Source organism: Nuphar pumila, chromosome 17 (genome assembly GCF_984573655.1).
Source record: "Nuphar pumila chromosome 17, dmNupPumi1.hap1.1, whole genome shotgun sequence".
Classification (NCBI taxonomy): domain Eukaryota; kingdom Viridiplantae; phylum Streptophyta; class Magnoliopsida; order Nymphaeales; family Nymphaeaceae; genus Nuphar; species Nuphar pumila.
This window is the reverse complement of record NC_143265.1, coordinates 30,844,420-30,864,410: the sequence shown is the minus strand read 5'-3', so window position 1 is coordinate 30,864,410 and position 19,991 is coordinate 30,844,420. Positions and strand designations below refer to the sequence as shown.

The 19,991-nt window shown below is 40.6% G+C and overlaps 1 protein-coding gene across 3 annotated transcripts in view; it reads right to left on the bottom strand.

Moving 5' to 3' along the window:
• Positions 1-2,020: 2,020 nt before the first annotated feature.
• LOC149811863 (ATPase family AAA domain-containing protein At1g05910-like) overlaps positions 2,021-19,991 on the bottom strand; it is a 75,006-nt gene continuing 57,035 nt past the window's right edge. For all 3 annotated transcript variants that reach the window (XM_089992689.1, XM_089992690.1, XM_089992688.1), the window contains 5 exons: positions 5,042-5,287; positions 3,516-3,702; positions 3,377-3,442; positions 3,030-3,282; positions 2,021-2,526 (listed from right to left, as the gene is read on the bottom strand). In XM_089992689.1, the coding sequence (XP_089848815.1) occupies positions 2,084-2,526; positions 3,030-3,282; positions 3,377-3,442; positions 3,516-3,702; positions 5,042-5,287 (1,195 nt within the window). In that variant the 3' untranslated portion in view covers positions 2,021-2,083. The remainder of the gene's footprint in view (positions 2,527-3,029; positions 3,283-3,376; positions 3,443-3,515; positions 3,703-5,041; positions 5,288-19,991) is intronic.

The following is a 19,991-nucleotide window of genomic DNA, read 5'->3' as shown; positions in this document are numbered from 1 at the left end:
ATTGCATCTCCAACTTCATTTATTCAGGTATTGAGCTTAGCAACAACCTTAGTGCCAGCAAATGGGTCACCCTCCCTCTCCTTAATGCTTTCGGGATAGGAGACAAGATTGTGCCTACAAACTGCTCAACTTTTTCTATATATTTTGCCTTAGATATGGGTTACTTTGACATTTATAGTGGTTCACTATACGATAATTCAGCTTTTCCTTTCAGCTCACTATTTGAGTGTAGTTGTATGTGATTATCGAAGGTGTATTTTTTGTGAAAAACGTCGAACACTCACATTTTTTGCTTTGGATGTGGCTTCCTCTCTACCCACTTCTGCACAATTAAGTTGTGCTTTCAAATTACCAGATAAATTTATGAATTTAGTGGTAAGTGGAGCTTCACAGATAAATTTATGTAATTTTTTAAAGTATATGCGAAAAATAGGATATTTGTAAATTTAGTAGTAAGTTTCACAGATAAATTTATGTGATTTTTAGAAGTATATGCAAAAAAGTAAGTTGTGAATTTAGTAGTAAGTGAAGTTTCACAAATATATTTATGAAAAATATTGACATATATGCGAAAGCGTAGGATATTTGTGATTTTGGTGGTTTCAATGCACCAAAATTTCATAAATAAATTTATGTGAGTTTGTGAGTTCTGCATAAAAAAACTACTATTTTGGATTTAAGTGAGAGTTGGACCTAGCCGACGGCAATATAATTTTATTGCAATAAAGCCTCAATTCGCAGTTATGAAGGGTAAAAAGGTCCTAATGATGTCAGATATTTGTATTTTTGGACATTGAGAGAATATAAAAAATTGTAGAGTTTTTAGGAAATTGGGTCAAATTAGCCATACAATGCAATCATTTTCTGTTTAATCAATGATTAATATGTTGTAATATTGAATTCATAAGATGCACGTAATCCATTAAATCCCCACTAAAAAAATCCATTAAATATGGTGATATTTAAATAAATGTGTGAATGGCACAGAATCATAAGTATCATTGAGAAATTGATTTCTCATGATTTTATCATGGAAAATCCATAGAATTTTTTTTCTGAAAAAATCTATCACTTCCATATATTTCATCATGATTTATTGCCCTTTAATATAACAATTTATATTTTAATTCTCTTTCCGCTTTTCAAACAAGTTTTTACATTTTATTTTCAATTTATCCATTTTTTTATTAATTTCCCAATTTTCTTTTAATCTTAAGAGTTATTTTCATCGCCAAGTAGGGCTCTCTCTCTCACACACACTACTAATACGATTCCAAAAATTCAAATAAGAAACGCTCCTCTTTTCCCATACTTATTATACCATTTTTTGCACTGCCAACTAATACAAACCACTAGAATTGTTGAGAACTAAGAATGTGATAAATCTCACTAACATCAGAGGGACAGAAGCGGACACGCTGACAAGTACAGCTGTTATTTTAATTTTTAAAAGTATTTTTATACTTTCAATATCTTCCAATAAAAATGTATTTTTTAATATTAAAATATCAAAACATAATTCTTTGTTGATTAACAATTAAAAATTGTCCTCATGTCCTATTTTCCAAAAAAAAGTCAAACTAGCGAGTGAAACCTGCATCACGTGTCCACGTTTGTGACATAAGGTGCTAACCCCCCATCAAAAAGTTAAGTTTTTAATTACTTCTCCGGGCTATTTCACATAAAAAATCCTTTCGTAGATTTTGCTTTGCTTTTCCTAATTCACAAATCTTTTCACCTTACATGTTCACTTCCATTTTGTTAATTAGTGTTTTTTCAAAGCTAAAATAGGAATTTGGAGACGCCTTCAGGACCACTTCTGGTAATTTATCTAGCACACTAAAAAGTTGCCCAAGTTTTTAACCACTGCCAAATTTGGATCACACAAATACAACTTAAATACCTCGTTAAAAGCACGTGGAAAAGAAATGAAAGCCCTCCTAGCCGTCCACAGAGAGAGAGATCGTGGAAAACTGACCAATAAATAGGCCGAGAAATAATGAGAAAGAAAATCAAGGGGAAAAATCAAATTTAGAACTCAAAAAGGGAAGGGCGAGGAATAGAAACATGCATTCAACAAGCTTCAGATGTTCCCCTCGTCCTCCACAAAATCCAACAAAAATCTCAAGATGGAGTGCTTGTCTAGACCTTGGCACCCTTTGGTTGCTATGGCACCTTGCATGATTCGTGTATAAAGCCTCTCGAGTTGCGGCACACCGTACTCCTGCGTTCGTTCAACCAGCCGTTGCTTGATGGCTTCAGCCTGATTGCTCATTTCCTTCTCCACTGGAGTTCTTCCAGGTTCACAATCATTGTTTTCTGTTGCATGTGGTGCGTCATTGCATGTTGCAGCTCTTTCCTCTGCTTCAGATGGCTTGTCTGCATCTGGAGAACCATTCAAAGCTTTTACAACACCATTTTCTTCAGCTTCTTGCAGCGCAGTAGCTTGCGTGGAATCAGTGTCCTTTGTAGCTGCAGCCTCTGTTGTTAGAAGCCTATCTTCAGGCACCGCCATAGGTTGAGCACCTGCAGAATAGACAAAAACAAGTAGAGTTAACACAGATTTTGCGATAAAAGAGGATGACTCAAATCAGATCCAGTTCAAGTTTATATTCAGTAGAATGTGTATGATGATCATCACCAAGCCTCTTGCCCACACACACAATCATGATCGTCACAAAGCCTCACGGCTCAAGTCACATGCACATCCATAAATGTGCACACACAAAAAAAAACTACATATCAGCATGTAAAACCAACTGACTGGTCACGAACTGTGAACAATGAGTCAACAATTCTGCTCAATTTAGAAGTCATGGTCTGAATAGTTTTCATGGACAAGGGGAAGGAGAACAATATCTCTACTGGAGAATAATGATACACCTATCATTTTCAATAATCATTAAGCCACAACATGTGGCAATTATTAGCATAAAAAAAGTAGGGGCTCATGAGATTAAAATGATAGAATAGCTAAGAAAACAAAACTACAAAGAGCCATGGAGCACCTCAGTAGATACTAAGACTACCTGATTGCTCAGTATCATTGTGCTTCTTGGACCTTTTCAGTGCTTCATAACTTTGACACAGATTAACCTCTGGTTGGACATGCCGCAGGCGTGCGCTTGTTCTCATTGCATTTGCCAATTGTACAACAGGAGTTGCAGGTAAAGTTGGGCCACTACACAGCTCCTCTGGCATGAGAGTGGGGCCCCCTTGTGCAGCTATTTTTTCACAAAATGAAACAAGTGCAGGGTCCATCTGTGACAGCATTCCATGCACCTGTAAAAAAGCAATGGATTAAGAAAAACATGTTCATCAAGTTCTCAGGATTTCATCAACCTTCTGCAACAGAAAAGTATGATTAAAAGCATACAGCATCTCGAAGCTCGTATGCTCTGCTAACAATCCTAGCTCCATTGTAGTCATCACCATTATAAGCCTGCATGTGAGAAGGAAGAAATTAAGATGGCGAAATATGGAGTATGCTAACAACATAATGATTGAACCCATACTTTTGCGTTTGCTACAACAAGGTTGATGTCTAGAAGGAATGATGAACGTGTAAGATATTCCCCACAATCAACACGTTGCAACATCGTAGCCATATCCATAAGATGTTGGATGATACTGCGGTAGTTGGGTGCATCTTCATCCATAACTGGATAATGAAATGCACTGAACCTTTTATCGTAGAGAATCCTACATCATACATTGAAAGACAGTAGAAGAAACCACCAAATTAGCCACAGTTTGTGCAAGTCCTGGTGAAGATAATCCTACATATCTTTCAAAAAGTTTATAGGCTTTACATTCATGAACCATAAAAATTCCTTTAACATAATATATGCATCAGTACTGCACAATTATAATCAGTGTTGTGAAAAGCGTTGAGGCGTAGCGAGGCGCTCCACCAAAAACCGAGGACAGGCGTAAAGCGTAAGCCTCAAAAAAAAATTTTGAAAACTTTAAAAAAATTATAAAAAAATATCTAAAAATACAAATAAATAAAGAAATGCTTTAGTGATGAAATAACAACCAATAAGAAATAGAAAATCTCAAATAAGTACTAAAAATATGAGATTAACATATAAAAGTAACTAAAAACTGATTACATAACTGGAAAATATATGAGATTAATCAAAAAAAGTTAAAAATATACTAAGAAACTGATTACATAACTGAAAAATATATGAGATTAACCTACAAAAGTTAAAATATATGAGATTATTCTAAAAAATATGAGATTAACATATAAAAGTAACTAAAAAACTGATTACATAACTGGAAAATATATGAGATTAACCAACAAAAGTTAAAATATATTAAGAAACTAATTACATGACTGAAATAACTGAAAAATATACGAGATTAACCAACAAAAGTTAAAATATAGTAATATACTAAGAAACTGATTACATAACTGAAATAACTGGAAAATATATGAGATTAACCTACAAAAATCTTGTTGATTATGTCTCAGAAATCTTGTTGTAAAAAAAAAAAATTGTTTTGCACCTCAAGACGCGTTTTTGATAACACTGATTATAATATATGCATCTTGCAGTTACCCTGAATACTAGGAGAAAAAAGGGCGCCTGTTTTAAGAAGGATGAATAAAAGCAATTGAATTTAATGGACCCAAGTAAGGCTGGATTCACTGCAAGAACCCGCCTTATTCATACATGACAGGCTTCATTGTAAGACTGCCATGATTTTGATGCAGAAATTTTCAATGTTAAGCATTTTGACAGACCAACCTCAAGAACTTTCTTCAGCCAAAACTCTAGCAAAATCAATCACAGGAAGCAAATCTTGTTTCTGCATTGTTTTTAAACATTCATGGTACACATTCAAATTTCCAAAGAAAACTCTTTATTTTTGAAAAAGTGATCTGGAGAACATATGAACAACAAAACCAAGTTTAAAAGCGACTGAAAAGATGACAATTTACTTTTCAAATAACCAATTGGGCAAACTTCAGTCTGCTTAATGACAAGATCAGAAGAAAAAATACTGGCAAAGAAATCCTTCAGCATACCGATTACAAACATCTCGAAGACACATCCGAAGGCGACGAAGAGCATGCTCCTCAGCTTCTGACTTGGCCTTCAATTCAGAAGCCTTTGGACCACTGACTGTCTTGGGAACCTTAGCAAGCTTTGGAAAGGAGTCTGATTCTTGGGAACGAGCCCTTGTTTCTTCAGAAGGGATAGAGAAAACTGCCTCAATTAATTGTCCGAAAAACATAGATCTGTCCCCTGAAGTTGGCTTTTCAACTTGATAACTGGTAGAGAAATCAAAGAAATAATCAAGACACTGAAAGAGGCTCAGAGAAAAGGCAGAACATGTGCATTTCCTCAATTTTGTCAACTAGATCAAAAATTTCAAACAATGGGTAAAGAATAATGCTGTATAACTTGATCAATTAAAACTTACACCCACATGGGAACTGATGTTTAATGGAATCATCCATAATTAATACAATCCTAACAGGTTTTCAAAATCCAATCTGTATCACCTCATCTAGAAAAGATATTTTTGGCGCCACTGCACCTATATATAGAAGAAGAAATTAAGATTGAACCTGCTGGCATTCTTTGTCGAGCAACCCCAGAACATAAATCAATTCAAAGTAGAGATGAAAGTCAAACATCATTCATACATATGAAATCAACTCTAAGATCTAGCTATATTTTATAAAAGTAAAGCATGAGTTTTGATCTTACATATATATTACCCATTGCCATATACCCAAACTTGTAGGTAGCATATCATGTTAATCCTTCAAACAATGTAAAAAAACATCACAAATGGAGAGTCTAACCAAGTCCCTTATTGTGTTGTATCAGTAAAATCAGATAAATGAAAGGGAACAAAGAAGTGTCATAAAATGGCCACATCAACTTAAAACACAAGAAATCAGGCTGATTTGAACACATGAATTCCCATGGCATAGAAGTACATAATAATTAACAGGAGATGGCATTCATCCAGCTCTCATTGATGTGGTACATTTTCAATATGTTTTAGTTTCAGTGTCGCTCAACGAAATTGAAAATTTCACACTTAGTGAATGAGTGGACCACAAAGTTGTCTCTTACAGGGCCTGAACCATTGTGCCTCTAGGTTCCCATTTTTCCAATGCACCGAGCATACCATCTCATCCGGTGAAGTTCACTTAAAACTAAGGATTGTCTCCTTTGGATCCAGATGATGAACCAACCAATATGCCATTCAAATTAACAAGGAAACACATCAATCATGGTATCAACGGATGCAAAAGCCAGAGCAGGGTTTAAAAAGGGAAGGAGCCTTAGATAGTTAAGGCAAAAGAAAACTCTAAACATCTGACAGAAGAATAAAAACCTGATAACAGTTGTTGTGGCCATGCAAGCAATGAGCTGCTCCATGTATTTAACAAGTAGGAAACTAAAAATCTGGTGGTGTCAAACATATCCTAAAGACAACATCAGCACAATTTATGTAGTCAAAAGCACCGACTAGGCACCATCAGCACAATCTATGTAGTCAAAAGCACCGACTAGGCACCTAGTCGGCCTGGGTGTGGGAAAAATGCCTAGGCCTAGGAGTTCCTAGGTGGTATCTTGAAAAGGTATCAATTTTGACAACTAGGCACGGACTATGGTGCCTGGCCGTCGAGTAAGACTAGGCGCCTAGTTGGTACCTGGACGGCGAGTAAGACTAGGCGCCTAGTTGGTACCTGGACGGCGAGTAAGACTAGGTGCCTAGTCGGCCTGGGCATGCAAAAAAAACCTAGGCCTAGGAGATCCTAGGTGGTATCTTGAAAAGTACCAATTTTGCAGACTAGGGCACCTAGTCGGCGAGTAAGCTGCCCTCACCTAAGCATCAGGGCAGTTTAGTCATTTTGTATTTTTAACTTGTACATATTTGCAGGATTAAAAACCCTAACCTCCCTACCTTTTTACTTTCTCTCTGCCTTCTTCCTCATTCTCTTCTTTCTTCTTTCTTCTTTCTTCTTTCTTCTTTCTTCTCCCTCTACTTCATCCTCTCCTTCACCTCTTCGCTACCCTCCTTCCTTTTCCCTTATCCTTCTTTTTCTTTTCTTCTTCTTGTCTTATCTTTCTTAACTTTTTCCTCTTCTCATTTTCTTCTCCTTCGACTGAGAGAGAGAATATTTATGTAAAAGCCTTGTTTTTAAAAAAAAAATTGAATCCGGATCGGATCCGACCCGGACCCGTTAACCCACTAGGGTTATAAACAGAGGGCGGGGCAAGGGTTTTTCTTTTCTTTTAAACCCCTTTCCCCTCCCCGCAGCCACGATCCTCCGTTCCCCTTCTTCTGAAAAAAAAAAGGGAAACCCCTTAGGGGTTTCCCGATTCATGCTCTCCCTCGTGTCTTTAAGAGAACACACAAGGGAGAGGCCTCTCTTAACGAAAGGCCTCCCCTCTCCCTGCTCTCCTCTCTCGCCTCCCTCTCGGCTCCGCCCTCTCCGCGTGCGACGCCGGTTGACGACAGCACCAGCTCCCTGCATGCGACCGCAACCCCAGCGCCGCTCCCTCCCTTCTAGTGTTTCGGCACTCGACGTCGGCGACCACACGAACACCCTTTTTGTCGCTCACTCCCCTCTCTCGGTGTTCGCCCTACTCCACCGCAGTCCTTCCCCTGCGAGTTTTGGAGACAAGACCCTCCTACTTCTCTCACAAGTAACCCCTACCTCTCGTCTTCTCCCTTTTCGTTCTTTGGCAGTTCGACAAGGGGCGATTCCACCCTGCCACATGTCTCTTTTCGGCAGGGGTGACGCCCCTGCCATATGTCCCTTGTCGGCAGGGGATTTTGACCCCTGCCTTTTTCCCCCTACGATAGGCAGGCAGGGCGAAGCCCTGCCTACCCTCACTCTCCCAGTCAGGGGCTTCGGCCCTTGCCGCTCGTTTTTTCGACAGCCAGGCAAGGGCAGCGCCCCTACCCTTTGTGTCTTTTCCGGCAGGCAGGGGCAAGGCTCCTACCACCTTTGGCTTTGCCCACAGGGGTGATGCCCCTGCCCTTCTTTTCCCTCAGCAAACAGGGGTTCACCCCTTGTCTCTGCCCTTTTTCCCCTTTTTCGGATGTGTCAAGGGTGAGGCCCCGGCCGTTTGAACCTCCTGTCAGGCAGGGCAGTCGACCTGCCTCTCGGTCCTCATCAGGCATGGGCGAGGCCCCTGCTGCTTTTAAGTTTTTGGTCCTCTGCCCCTTTTTCTTTTGTAGGCCGGACAGTGGGCAGAAGCTGCACCTTTGTCCCTTCTTCTTCTTTCATTTTTTTTGTACTAACATGTCGTACCTTCGCAGATTTTGCAACGGAGCACGCTTGTGCCTTGTCACCTTAGCCTGTCCTCACTTGCGCTCGCCCCGCATCGATTTTGAGGTACGGGTTCCCCTTTTTTATCTCGAGTGAGAAAAGGAGCACAAATGCGTTTCTCATGCAATAGTTAATGGATCTAATGTAAGAGATAAAACATCATCACCAGAACTGGTAGATTAGCTAATGGATCCAATTAACAATTCATCACCTAGATACATTCATTTCAGTCATATAATACATTTTAAGGAGATGAAACAAACTAGGTGGAAAATATTGAAAATGATATAAAATTTGGAAATAGTGTTCCTTTGCGACTTCAACTTCTTGGTATCTTTTGCTTGACAGAATATTCTTCAAGAGCTTCGAGATTTGCCTAGTAATGTAATTCTAGTGCTATGCTAATCTTTGAATATTGTTTTAAAAAGTTATTTTGGTTCATTATACATGGCAGACCTCTTGGCACAGACAAGATGGCCCAAAAACAAAGCATCTCTATCCTGGAGTATGGCATAACACATGTATGAAGTATGTAGTATGGTCAAATACCTATAGTTAGCCGCTAAAACATATTAAGATATAGCTTTAAATGTTGACATAGTGCTTTCAAATATGTTATGTTGTACTCTTCACAGCTCACTCTGAGGAAGCTAAAATACTGGATGGCTTGTGAAGGGGTTCTAGATTTTCATAGATGAACAATCATTAACAGATTTTGGCCATGGACTACATTGGTAATTTTTATGCCGAATATAAAAAGATTGGCTTGTTGGTTGTCACGTGGATATGGCTGCGGATACGGGGTACAACAATTTTTATGAAATTTCCAATACAACTTGTATATGAAGGGATATGGAAGGATAGTCAAAATAGACTAATAGAGTGTCTGTGTGACATAACTTGCGGGATAGTTACGTACGTTGTAGTGTGACAATCTTTTATGGTTCTTTTTGCCTTTTGATCACTATCTTGCTCGGGTGTTGATTTTATTTTTAGGAAGCCGAAATTCAGAATGCCTCTCTTCTTAATTACCTTTGATAAGCAGATAATATGCTATGTTATTCTTAAGCAGTGATTACCATGAAACTGGCTATGAATTGCCTGAGATTGTAAACTTCATAACAGAAAATATGGCTATGGATTTGCAACTATACTTTTTTTACATAGATATCTTCATAACTGAAGAAATAGAGGGCGTATCATAAAAAAAAAATCTATTGTTAGGGTCTTTTAGTCTTTATCATTTTCTTAGACAGGTGCTCCTTTCACTATCAGGAAATTTGGCCCCTACTTGTTCATGTTGACCCTGTGCAATGGATCCTAAATTGGCTTATTGTGAAGAACAAATAAATTGGCTTATTGTGAATAACAAAAAGCCTTGGACTGTCTGGGTGCTTTTCTATCAACTGGACAGGTAATTATTGTGCATCTCCATCATGGAGCTCTGACCTTGACCCACATGTTGAGCACCTGTTGGACAAGCAACCAAAGTAGTATCACTGAGTGAGACCTGGGCAGTAAAATATACATATATATATATATATATATATAAATAAAATAGGAATCTGTGTATGGGCTGTCAGGCCCAACCAACAGGGTCGGTTGGGCTGACTTGGCTAGCCCAGCCTGGCAGGCAGTCCGGCCCAGGGCTGACCAAACCCGGCCCAGCTGACCTTAGTCAGCTGGGCCTGATTTGGAACCCCAGCCGACTGAGTCGGCTGGGTGAAAATCTCTTTAAAAAAAATATATATATATTAAGGGTGTTGAATCCTTATGTTGCTTACAAAAACAAATCTTGTATTTTGTGCTGCCTTTGCATATCTCCAGATTTTTGCCGTTGTGAGGGCTTCAGCCATGTGCATGCTAGAACAGATTTTTCACATGCCTCTGATTAACTATTGATGCGTGTCCAATGGCCAAATGTAATGTCAACTACATGAGAATTTTGTAAACATGTGTAAAATATGAAATTTTAGATTTATATTGCATATGTATTAGTAGAACAAGGGGGCATATGTTTAAAGAGATCCATGAATGTAAACTCGCGTGACATAAGTATGGTGGAATTAATCTAATAAATGGAGTTCTTATATTTTAGTTTGATTTTAACATATTGGATATGAATGTATGTTTGTTAACATGTTATTGTAAAGTTTGTTTTGGTACAAGTGCATACATGATATGAATGTGTGCAGCCTTGAAATTCAATTTCTAGATCCGGGTTATGTTCATGTGTGTGGATGTTAAAAGTTTCATGTGCCTACATTTATAGGACATGTTTAATTATCGTGCATTTATGGATTGGTTTCAAGTGCATGTGCATACATGAAATCGATGTGTGTTTAGCATATACAATTTTGCATAAATGTTCTCATGTATTTATGAATCATGAATGAATGCATGTGTGTTAAGTGATTGCACAAAAGCAATTTCACATGGATGGTGAACACATGCATTTGACTGTGGTAGCTCATGCACATTGTTAAATTGGTATGAATGAATGTGCATTGAGAATCATGTTGGTATCATTGCATAAATTGAATATTGTTATGATTTTTGCATACGATGCATCGATGTTTGAAATGAATCATCATGATACTGATGGGCCGCGAGCTTTGGTTTGCTCTTCCTTTATGTATTTTAAATGCATCGCAAAAATCACATTTATTTTTATTGCACTGTTCTATGTGTTTCCACGGGCGGGAGTCCCATGATGGTTCTCGCAAGGGTAGATGTGAGTTTTTGCTTTTGCTTTTGCATGCTGAATTGCAAAACTCAATAATTGGCTTTTAATAAAAAAATAATGAATAAGAATAGTGTAATATACGTTCTGGGATCTCCTATCAAAAGAATGAAAATCTTAAAGATTCGATTTTGGGGGACCACGAGGATAAAAAAACTCCATGTGTTTTACTTTGACCCATGAACCCGACATTGAGGTTCTTTCTTCTGACCACAGTTTTAGCGAGAGTTCACCATTTTATCTGGGGGTGGTGTGTTCGACACAGTTGTTGTTTTGGTATACCAAGAAAGTGACACTTGTGGGCGTGGAGGGTTCTTGGTGTCCCGACATTAGATGTGGAGGTCTAATATTCCGAAGGTGATTCGGTCGAGAGATAAGTTTGGAACCCAGTAATAAAATACAACTTATGTGCTAAGTTATCCTGAGAACCTAACTTGACATCGAGAAATTGTACTCGTTTAGCGTATCCGCGGGCAACGGTAATTAAAAAGAGAAACTTAAATTATATGTATTTAATAGGGTATGCATATAAAATTGAAAGCTTTAATGAAGGATAATAAAGTGTTCATGCATTGCACATAAATCATGCATAATCCTACTATGCATTAAAACATGCATATTTTACTTGTTCTCTTAATTGTTAAATGTTGATGAATGCATATTATTGTTCTCTAATGAATGTCATATGGTTGTATTGCTTAAATAGTGACTTCTGTTATTGCTTATATGTTCCTTCATGCTTAATAAATGTAATCTGTTGCATGAATACTTAATTGAATTATGTAATTGTCATGCATTCCTTTAAATTATTGTATGAAATTTTATTTGTATTCTTTATGCTCATCTATTTCATTAAAGAGATTCGTACGCAGAATTCTTCAGATTTCTGACACCTTCTATTTGTGATTTTTCGCAACCACAGGAGACCAGTGAAGCGACTAGTTTCTGGTAGAGTTACGGGTGTCACGTTTTTGCTGGACAGTTTACAGAGGGACATCGTGGCTCAGTCTTTTCTTCATTTACTTTTATGTCATTAAAATAACTCTGATATGTCTTTTGCAATTAATGTTAGATACTCTCTCTTTCATGATTAATAAATAATGAGTTGTCATGGTTTGGGATGATAAATGTAAACTCTATTGTGGTTGGTTGTTTTATCCAATTGAGAGTGGAATTGTAAAGGCCCCGGGTTTCTGGGAGGATCTTCTCAATGGTTTAAAAAAAATCGCATTTTTAAGGGCTATGAGTTGGGGTCGTTACAGGTTTGGTATCAGAGCAACCACAGAATCTTACACTTAATCATCTTTTTAGCATTAAGTTTTTAAATTTTGGTAAGTGAGTCATGTCCTTAAGTGTCAGCAAGTCATGCCTCGTACTCCAGAGCAGTGTCCTTCACTCGTAAAGCTATTTAATATTTTTATTTAAAGCATATGAACTTTTTATGATTGATTGCATTCATAGTTTAAATTATCATTTGGTGTGAATTTAAAAGTCTTAATGTGATTGTATGAAAGTAATTTGTTTGGGATCAATCTGGAGGAGGTAGGGATGTAGCTATTTTTGTACTTAGTCATTTCATGAGATTTTCAAAAATTTAGCTAAGTCTGGGAGAAAAATCGTTTGAGGCTCGATTTTTAGATCGATGTCTTTGAGTTTGGGTTCCATCGACAAGGTTGTAACGAGCCAATCAAAGCGAGATAAAGAGTTTTATTTTCGACCCTTAAATTCAAATGAAATTCAGGTTATTTTTGGGCGAAACTCGAATTTGGTATTCGTGTAATATATCGTTGGATGTGTCTCAGAATTCTAAGCTCAATAATATTTTACTTTTCTGAATTCGAGTCCTGGTTTGCCTGAAAATCGCATTTTTCTAAAAATTTAGCGGTTTGTCGAAATGGATCAAATTGGATCCAAGGCCTACAATCCAAACTAATATGGATTTGGTTCTTATTTAAGTCCTACTTAAATCTGGATATGATCATCCATTTTCGTTTTGGGTATGGGTTTGGATATTGGATCCGGATTCGAATCAAAATCCAAGCCCAATGTTTTATCTGCTTTAAATTCAATATAAAGCCTTAATTTGGAGTTTAATAAGGTTGATTGAGATAGCTAGTTATGAATTTATAGTTTTCGCTTCCTGTTGTAGAATGATTAGAGAATCAAATCCTTATTGATCTTTGATCTTGATATGAGGTTATGCTTGGGTCTTTTGAGGAAAGATGGGGTCATTCTGAAAATGACACCTTAAGCGAAGCCATGACAGTTGGCCGCATAAGGCCTTGAGATATGGGAATAAGTTAAGGTTATTTCGAACAAAGAATTTGTTAGAAATAGCAAGGACAACAAACGATAACCTGATTTTGATAAAATACAGATACCCCATTCAAGAAACAAAAGTTTATTAAGGAAATCACACATATATTTTGTCCAACTGAAACCTTTCTCAGGAACTCATTATGAGTTGTCTTGATCACTTTAAAAGCATACGTGTTTGGGATCACACACATGTGCATCTTTGTCAATACCGATTAACTCAGATTTCGATCTCTACGGAGAGTCATTCAAGGAAATTTTGCGGACGAAATTCTTTTAAGGGGAGTAGGATGTAAAAGCCTTGTTTTTCAAAAAAAAAAATTGAATCTGGGTTGGATATGACCCAGACCCGTTAACCCGCTAGGGTTATAAACAGAGGACAAGACGAGGGTTATTTTTCTTTTAAAACCCTTTTTCCCTCCCCGCAGCCGCGATCCCCCGTTCCCCTTCTTCTGGAAAAAAAAGGGAAACCCCGATTCATGCCCTCACCCTTGTCTTTAAGACAACACACAGGGGAGAGGCCTCTCTTAACGAAAGGCCTCCCCTCTCCCTGCGATGCCCCTCTCTCGCCTCCCTCTCGGCTCCACCCTCTCCGCGTGCGATGCCGGTCGATGACAGCACCAGCTCCCTGCATGCGACCGCAACCCCAGCACCGCTCCCTCAATTCAGCTTGTGTTTCGTCACTCGACATCGGCGACCACACGAACACCCTTTTTGTCGCTTGCTTCCCTCTCTCGGTGTTCGCCCTCCTCCACCGCAGCCCTTCCCCTGCGAGTTTTGGCGATGAGACCCTCCTACTTCTCTCACAGGTAACCCCTGCCTCTCGTCTTCTCCCTCTTCGTTCTTCGGCAAGGGCGATTCCCCCCTGCCGCTTGTCTCTTTTCGGCAAGGGTGACGCCACTGCCATATGTCTTTTCCCCTACGATAGGCAGGCAGGGCGAAGCCCTGCCTGCCCTCACTTTGTCAGGCAGGGGCTTTGGCCCTTGCCGCTCATTTTTTTAACAACCAGGCAAGGGCAGCGCCCCTGCCCTTTGTGCCTTTTCCGGCAGACAGGGGCAAGGCTCCATATGTCTTTGGCTTTGCCCACAGGGGTGATGCCCCTGCCCCTCTTTTCCCTCAGAAGACAGGGGTTCGCCCCTTGTCTCTGCCCTTTTTCCCACTTTTTCGGATGTCAGGGAAGAGTTTTGCCCCTACCTCCTCGTAGTTGCTTAGGCAGGGGGCGAGGCCCCTGCCGTTTGAACCTCGTGTCAGGCAGGGCAGTCGACCTGCCTCTCGGTCCTCATCAGACACGGGCGAGGCCCCTGCTGCCTTTAAGTTTCTGGTCCCCTGCCCCTTTTTCTTTTGCAGGCTGAACAATGGGCAAAGGTTGCACCTTTGTCCCTTCTTTTATTTTTTTCGTACTAACATGTCGTACCTTCGCAGATGTTGCAACGGAGCACACTCGTGCCTTGTCACCTTAGCTCGTCCTCACTTATGCTCGCCCCCTCGTCGATTTTGAGGTACAGGTTCCCCTTTTTTATATCGAGTGAGAAAAGGAGCACAACTGCGTTTCTCATGCAATAGTTAATGGATCTAATGTAAGAGATATAACATCATCACCAGAACCGGTAGATTAGCTAATGGATCCAATTAACAATTCATCACCTGGATACATTCATTTCAGTCATATAATACATTTTAAGGAGATGAGACAAACTAGGTGGAAAAGATTGAAAATGGTATAAAATTTGGAAATAGTGTTCCTTTGCGACTTCAACTTCTTGGTATCTTTTGCTTGACAGAATATTCTTCAAGTGTAAAACCCGCTTTTAAAAAAAAAAAAAATCGGACCCGGGCCGGGTCGGGTCCGGACCCGACCCGAGCCCATCATCGTTAGGGTTTTAAAACCCGACACAGGAGAAAGGGTTTTGAGAAAAACCCTTTCCCCAACCCCCCCCCCCCTTTTTTTCAACCCGATAAGGATGGAAATCGGGGTTTCCCGATTTCACGCCTCCTCTCCCGAGCTCTTTAAGAGCACCAGTGGAGGACAAGGGGAGGCACACCTCCCCTTTGCGTCTCCTTCTTCCCTGCGCACGCCTCCAGTGTCGCCGCTGCTGCAACCCCTGCCGACGTCGATCGACGACGCCAGCCATCGTCGTCGGCCTCTTCCCAGGTACGTCATCTCCTCCCTCTTCTCTTCCTCACACCCCCCCCCCTCTCTGTCACCTCGCTGGGAGGCCGACAGGCGGCTCAGAGCCCCTGCCGCGACCTCCCACCTCCCCTGTGCCCATCGGCCCGAGCACTCTCTCTCTGGCAGGGGTTAGTCCCCCTTGCCATCTCTCGATCACAGGTAGGCAGGGGCAATGCCCCTGCCGCTTCATGTTTCCCGACAAGCAGGGGCTCGCCCCGCTGCCTCTGGGGTTTTGGCGCGCAGGGGTAGTGCCCCTGCCGCCTGCCTGTCTCGGCTGGCAGGGACAATGCCCCTGTCACCTTTTTTTGTTTTGCTGGGCTGGCAGGGGCTCGCCCCCCTGCTGCCTCTTGGCTTCTGGGAGGATAGGGGATACCCCCCCTGTTGCCCCTTGATTCTCAGCACGCAGGGGCTTGTCCCCATGACACCCCCCGTCCCGAGCTCTCTCCCTCTCTCTCTGTCGGCAGGGGTTGGCCCCCTGCCGCCTCTCGACTGGGGCTAGCCCCTGCCTCCGTGTTGTTGTCGGCAGGGGCTAGCCCTGCCTTCGTGTTGCTGTCGGCAGGGGCTCAGCCCCTGCCGCTTCATGGCTGTCGTCAGGGGCTGCCTCCCCTGCCGCATCGATGCTGCCGGCAGGGGCTGGTCCCCTACTGTCTCGTGTTGTCGGCAGGGGCTGGCCCCCCTGCCGCTTCGTGGCTGTCGGCAGGGGCTCAACCCCTGCTGTTTTGTTGCGGTCGGCAGGGGCTCAGCCCCTGTCGCCTCGCTATTGTCGTCAGGGGCTCAGCCCCTGCCGCTTCGCTGTTGTCGGCAGGGGCTCAGCCCTGTCGCCTCGTTGCTGTCGGCAGGGGCAAGCCCCCTGCCGCCTCGTTGCTGTCGGCAGGGACTGGCCCCCTGCTGCCTCGCTGGTTTTTCTATTTCTCCGCATGATAAATAGAGCAGCGTTGAATTCTCATACTTTTGCAGACATCGTATCGAACCCCGCTCTGGCTCCGCGGCCTGAGCCTCGTATCATCTACACGCGTAGTAGACGCACGCAGCTGCACGACATCCCGAGGTAGGGGAAAGTCGCACGAGGATTTTGGATGAATAAAATAAAATAAGACTTCTGAGATAGAATAGTTATTTTACATACCTGCTTATCTGAAGAAGTATTTAATTTATGAATTGCTAGTTAATGTTTTACTCGTTCTGATTCTTTTTGAAACTACATGTTTAGAGTAAACTCTATGGGTAGACTCATTCTAGAGAGAATCAAGTAGTTTAATTGGTATACCTGTTTACCTGTAGGACTTCTTGACTTGTGATTATCTGTCCTGCATGCTTATCCTTTTTAAACTGCATACTTAATGCATAGACTCATTTCTGGAGAGAAACCCACTGCAATTACTATTAGAACTGAACCTTAAGGCAGGTATGGTATAAATTTGACGAGAGGTCATGGAGTACTTTGAAGTGAGAACTCAACACTTTATTAATATAGATGAGATAATGTCGGCCTCCATAGGCCAATTGCTCAAAGAGAAATGTGTGTCATGTATGAACCAAAACAATCATAAAACATTATATGTTGCCCTCTCATCGTAGTTGTACCTCTAGGGAGGTACAACCGTACTTTTGGACAAGTACGTCCCATGTGGGTTACGATGGTTGGAGGATGAGGTTGTAGCAACCTCGATGCGTGCAATTAGCACAATGCTGAGATCACATAAATGGTGACCATTCGCCTTCACAGGCAAGATGCTCGAGTGGGTCTAATAGACCAGAGCATGTAGAATGGGACGGCGGTTAAGAAACCTCCGTCGTACCCATCCGATCTTCACGGTTCATCAAGGGAGAGGATGGATGATACAAAGACTCTGATGGACAGGTTGTTAACAACCACCCCACGGGCAAAAGACTCGGCTTCCCCAGTCATCGGAGTTAGGGGAATTGGGATTACCATAAATTATCCTAAGTGGTAACTCCCAGGTACTTCTGCAGAAGTTGGATGCATCCATGGGCCACGAATGCCTTTAGGGATTTACTCTCTTGGTCATTGACCGTCCCCTTAGGAGCGGACTCAGTCAACCATCCGGGTTAATGAAAATACTTGACATAATAAACCCCCGGATCGGTCTCGGCTGTTTCTACGTTTTGCGTTTGTGCGTACCCACAGGCCAGTTAATATCAGAACTTAAAGAATATCTTCATGAATAGTTGTAGATGATTGATACTTACACTCTGGAAATGCTTCAACTAACAACTCTTTGCACATATTACACTTGTTAGAATATATTACAATTGTATTGATTGCTTTAATATCATAACTGCTTATCTCATGAATGTTCTGTTTTATTTTCATTCTACTTATTTGTTCGTGCACCTACTGGTTTGTTATGAAACTGACCCATTTCAGGGGCAGGTGAGGAGTAAGACTTCACTGGCGGCCGATGGCGTAGTGCAACATGGATCAAAATTTATCTTCTTTCTGATGGCGGCTTGGCTCTGGGTCTTTTTGGAGTTTTCTTTAGATTTATTGAACTTTGGAACAAAATGCTCATTTTGTAATAAACTGCAGATTTTTAATCTATTGCCTTATTTCTTAAATTCCTTTAAGTTGTTGTACATGTGAATGATGATTTTCAGCTAACGTACCCAGGATTGTTGACTTGTGCTCCTTTCTAAATATCTTTCGCTATCGTTTTTAAAAGTTAACACTTTAAATCTTTGAAAGGTTTTTCGATAAGGTTTTCGAAATCACAAGTCGAAATTTTGGGATGTTACATCAAGAGCTTCAAGATTTGCCTAGTAATGTAGTTCTAGTGCTATGCTAATCTTTGAATATTGTTTTAAAAAGTTATTTTGGTTCATTATACATGGTAGACCTCTTGGCACAGACAAGATGGCCCAAAAACAAAGCATCTCTATCCTGGAGTATGGCATAACACATGTATGAAGTATGTAGTATGGTCAAATACCTATAGTTAGCCGCTAAAACATATTAAGATATAGCTTTAAATGTTGACATAGTGCTTTCAAATATGTTATGTTGTACTCTTCACAGCTCACTCTGAGGAAGCTAAAATAATGGATGGCTTGTGAAGGGGTTCTAGATTTTCATAGATGAACAATCATTAACAGATTTTGGCCATGGACTACATTGGTAATTTTTATGCCGAATATAAAAAGATTGGCTTGTTGGTTGTCACGTGGATATGGCTGCGGATACGGGGTACAACAATTTTTATGAAATTTCCAATACAACTTGTATATGAAGGGATATGGAAGGATAGTCAAAATAGACTAATAGAGTGTCTGTGTGACATAACTTGCGGGATAGTTACGTACGTTGTAGTGTGACAATCTTTTATGGTTCTTTTTGCCTTTTGATCACTATCTTGCTCGGGTGTTGATTTTATTTTTAGGAAGCCGAAATTCAGAATGCCTCTCTTCTCAATTACCTTTGATAAGCAGATAATATGCTATGTTATTCTTAAGCAGTGATTACCATGAAACTGGCTATGAATTGCCTGAGATTGTAAACTTCATAACAGAAAATATGGCTATGGATTTGCAACTATACTTTTTTTACATAGATATCTTCATAACTGAAGAAATAGAGGGCGTATCATAAAAAAAAAATCTATTGTTAGGGTCTTTTAGTCTTTATCATTTTCTTAGACAGGTGCTCCTTTCACTATCAGGAAATTTGGCCCCTACTTGTTCATGTTGACCCTGTGCAATGGATCCTAAATTGGCTTATTGTAAAGAACAAATAAATTGGCTTATTGTGAATAACAAAAAGCCTTGGACTGTCTGGGTGCTTTTCTATCAACTGGACAGGTAATTATTGTGCATCTCCATCATGGAGCTCTGACCTTGACCCACATGTTGAGCACCTGTTGGACAAGCAACCAAAGTAGTATCACTGAGTGAGACCTGGGCAGTAAAATATACATATATATATAAATAAAATAGGAATCTGTGTATGGGCTGTCAGGCCCAACCAACAGGGTCGGTTGGGCTGACTTGGCTAGCCCAGCCTGGCAGGCAGTCCGGCCCAGGGCTGACCAAACCCGGCCCAGCTGACCTTAGTCAGCTGGGCCTGATTTGGAACCCCAGCCGACTGAGTCGGCTGGGTGAAAATCTCTTTAAAAAATATATATATATTAAGGGTGTTGAATCCTTGTGTTGCTTACAAAAACAAATCTTGTATTTTGTGCTGCCTTTGCATATCTCCAGATTTTTGCCGTTGTGAGGGCTTCAGCCATGTGCATGCTAGAACAGATTTTTCACATGCCTCTGATTAACTATTGATGTGTGTCCAATGGCCAAATGTAATGTCAACTACATGAGAATTTTGTAAACATGTGTAAAATATGAAATTTTATATTTATGTTGCATATGTATTAGTTGCACAAGGGGGCATATGTTTGAAGCGATCCATGAATGTAAACTTGTGTGTGACATAA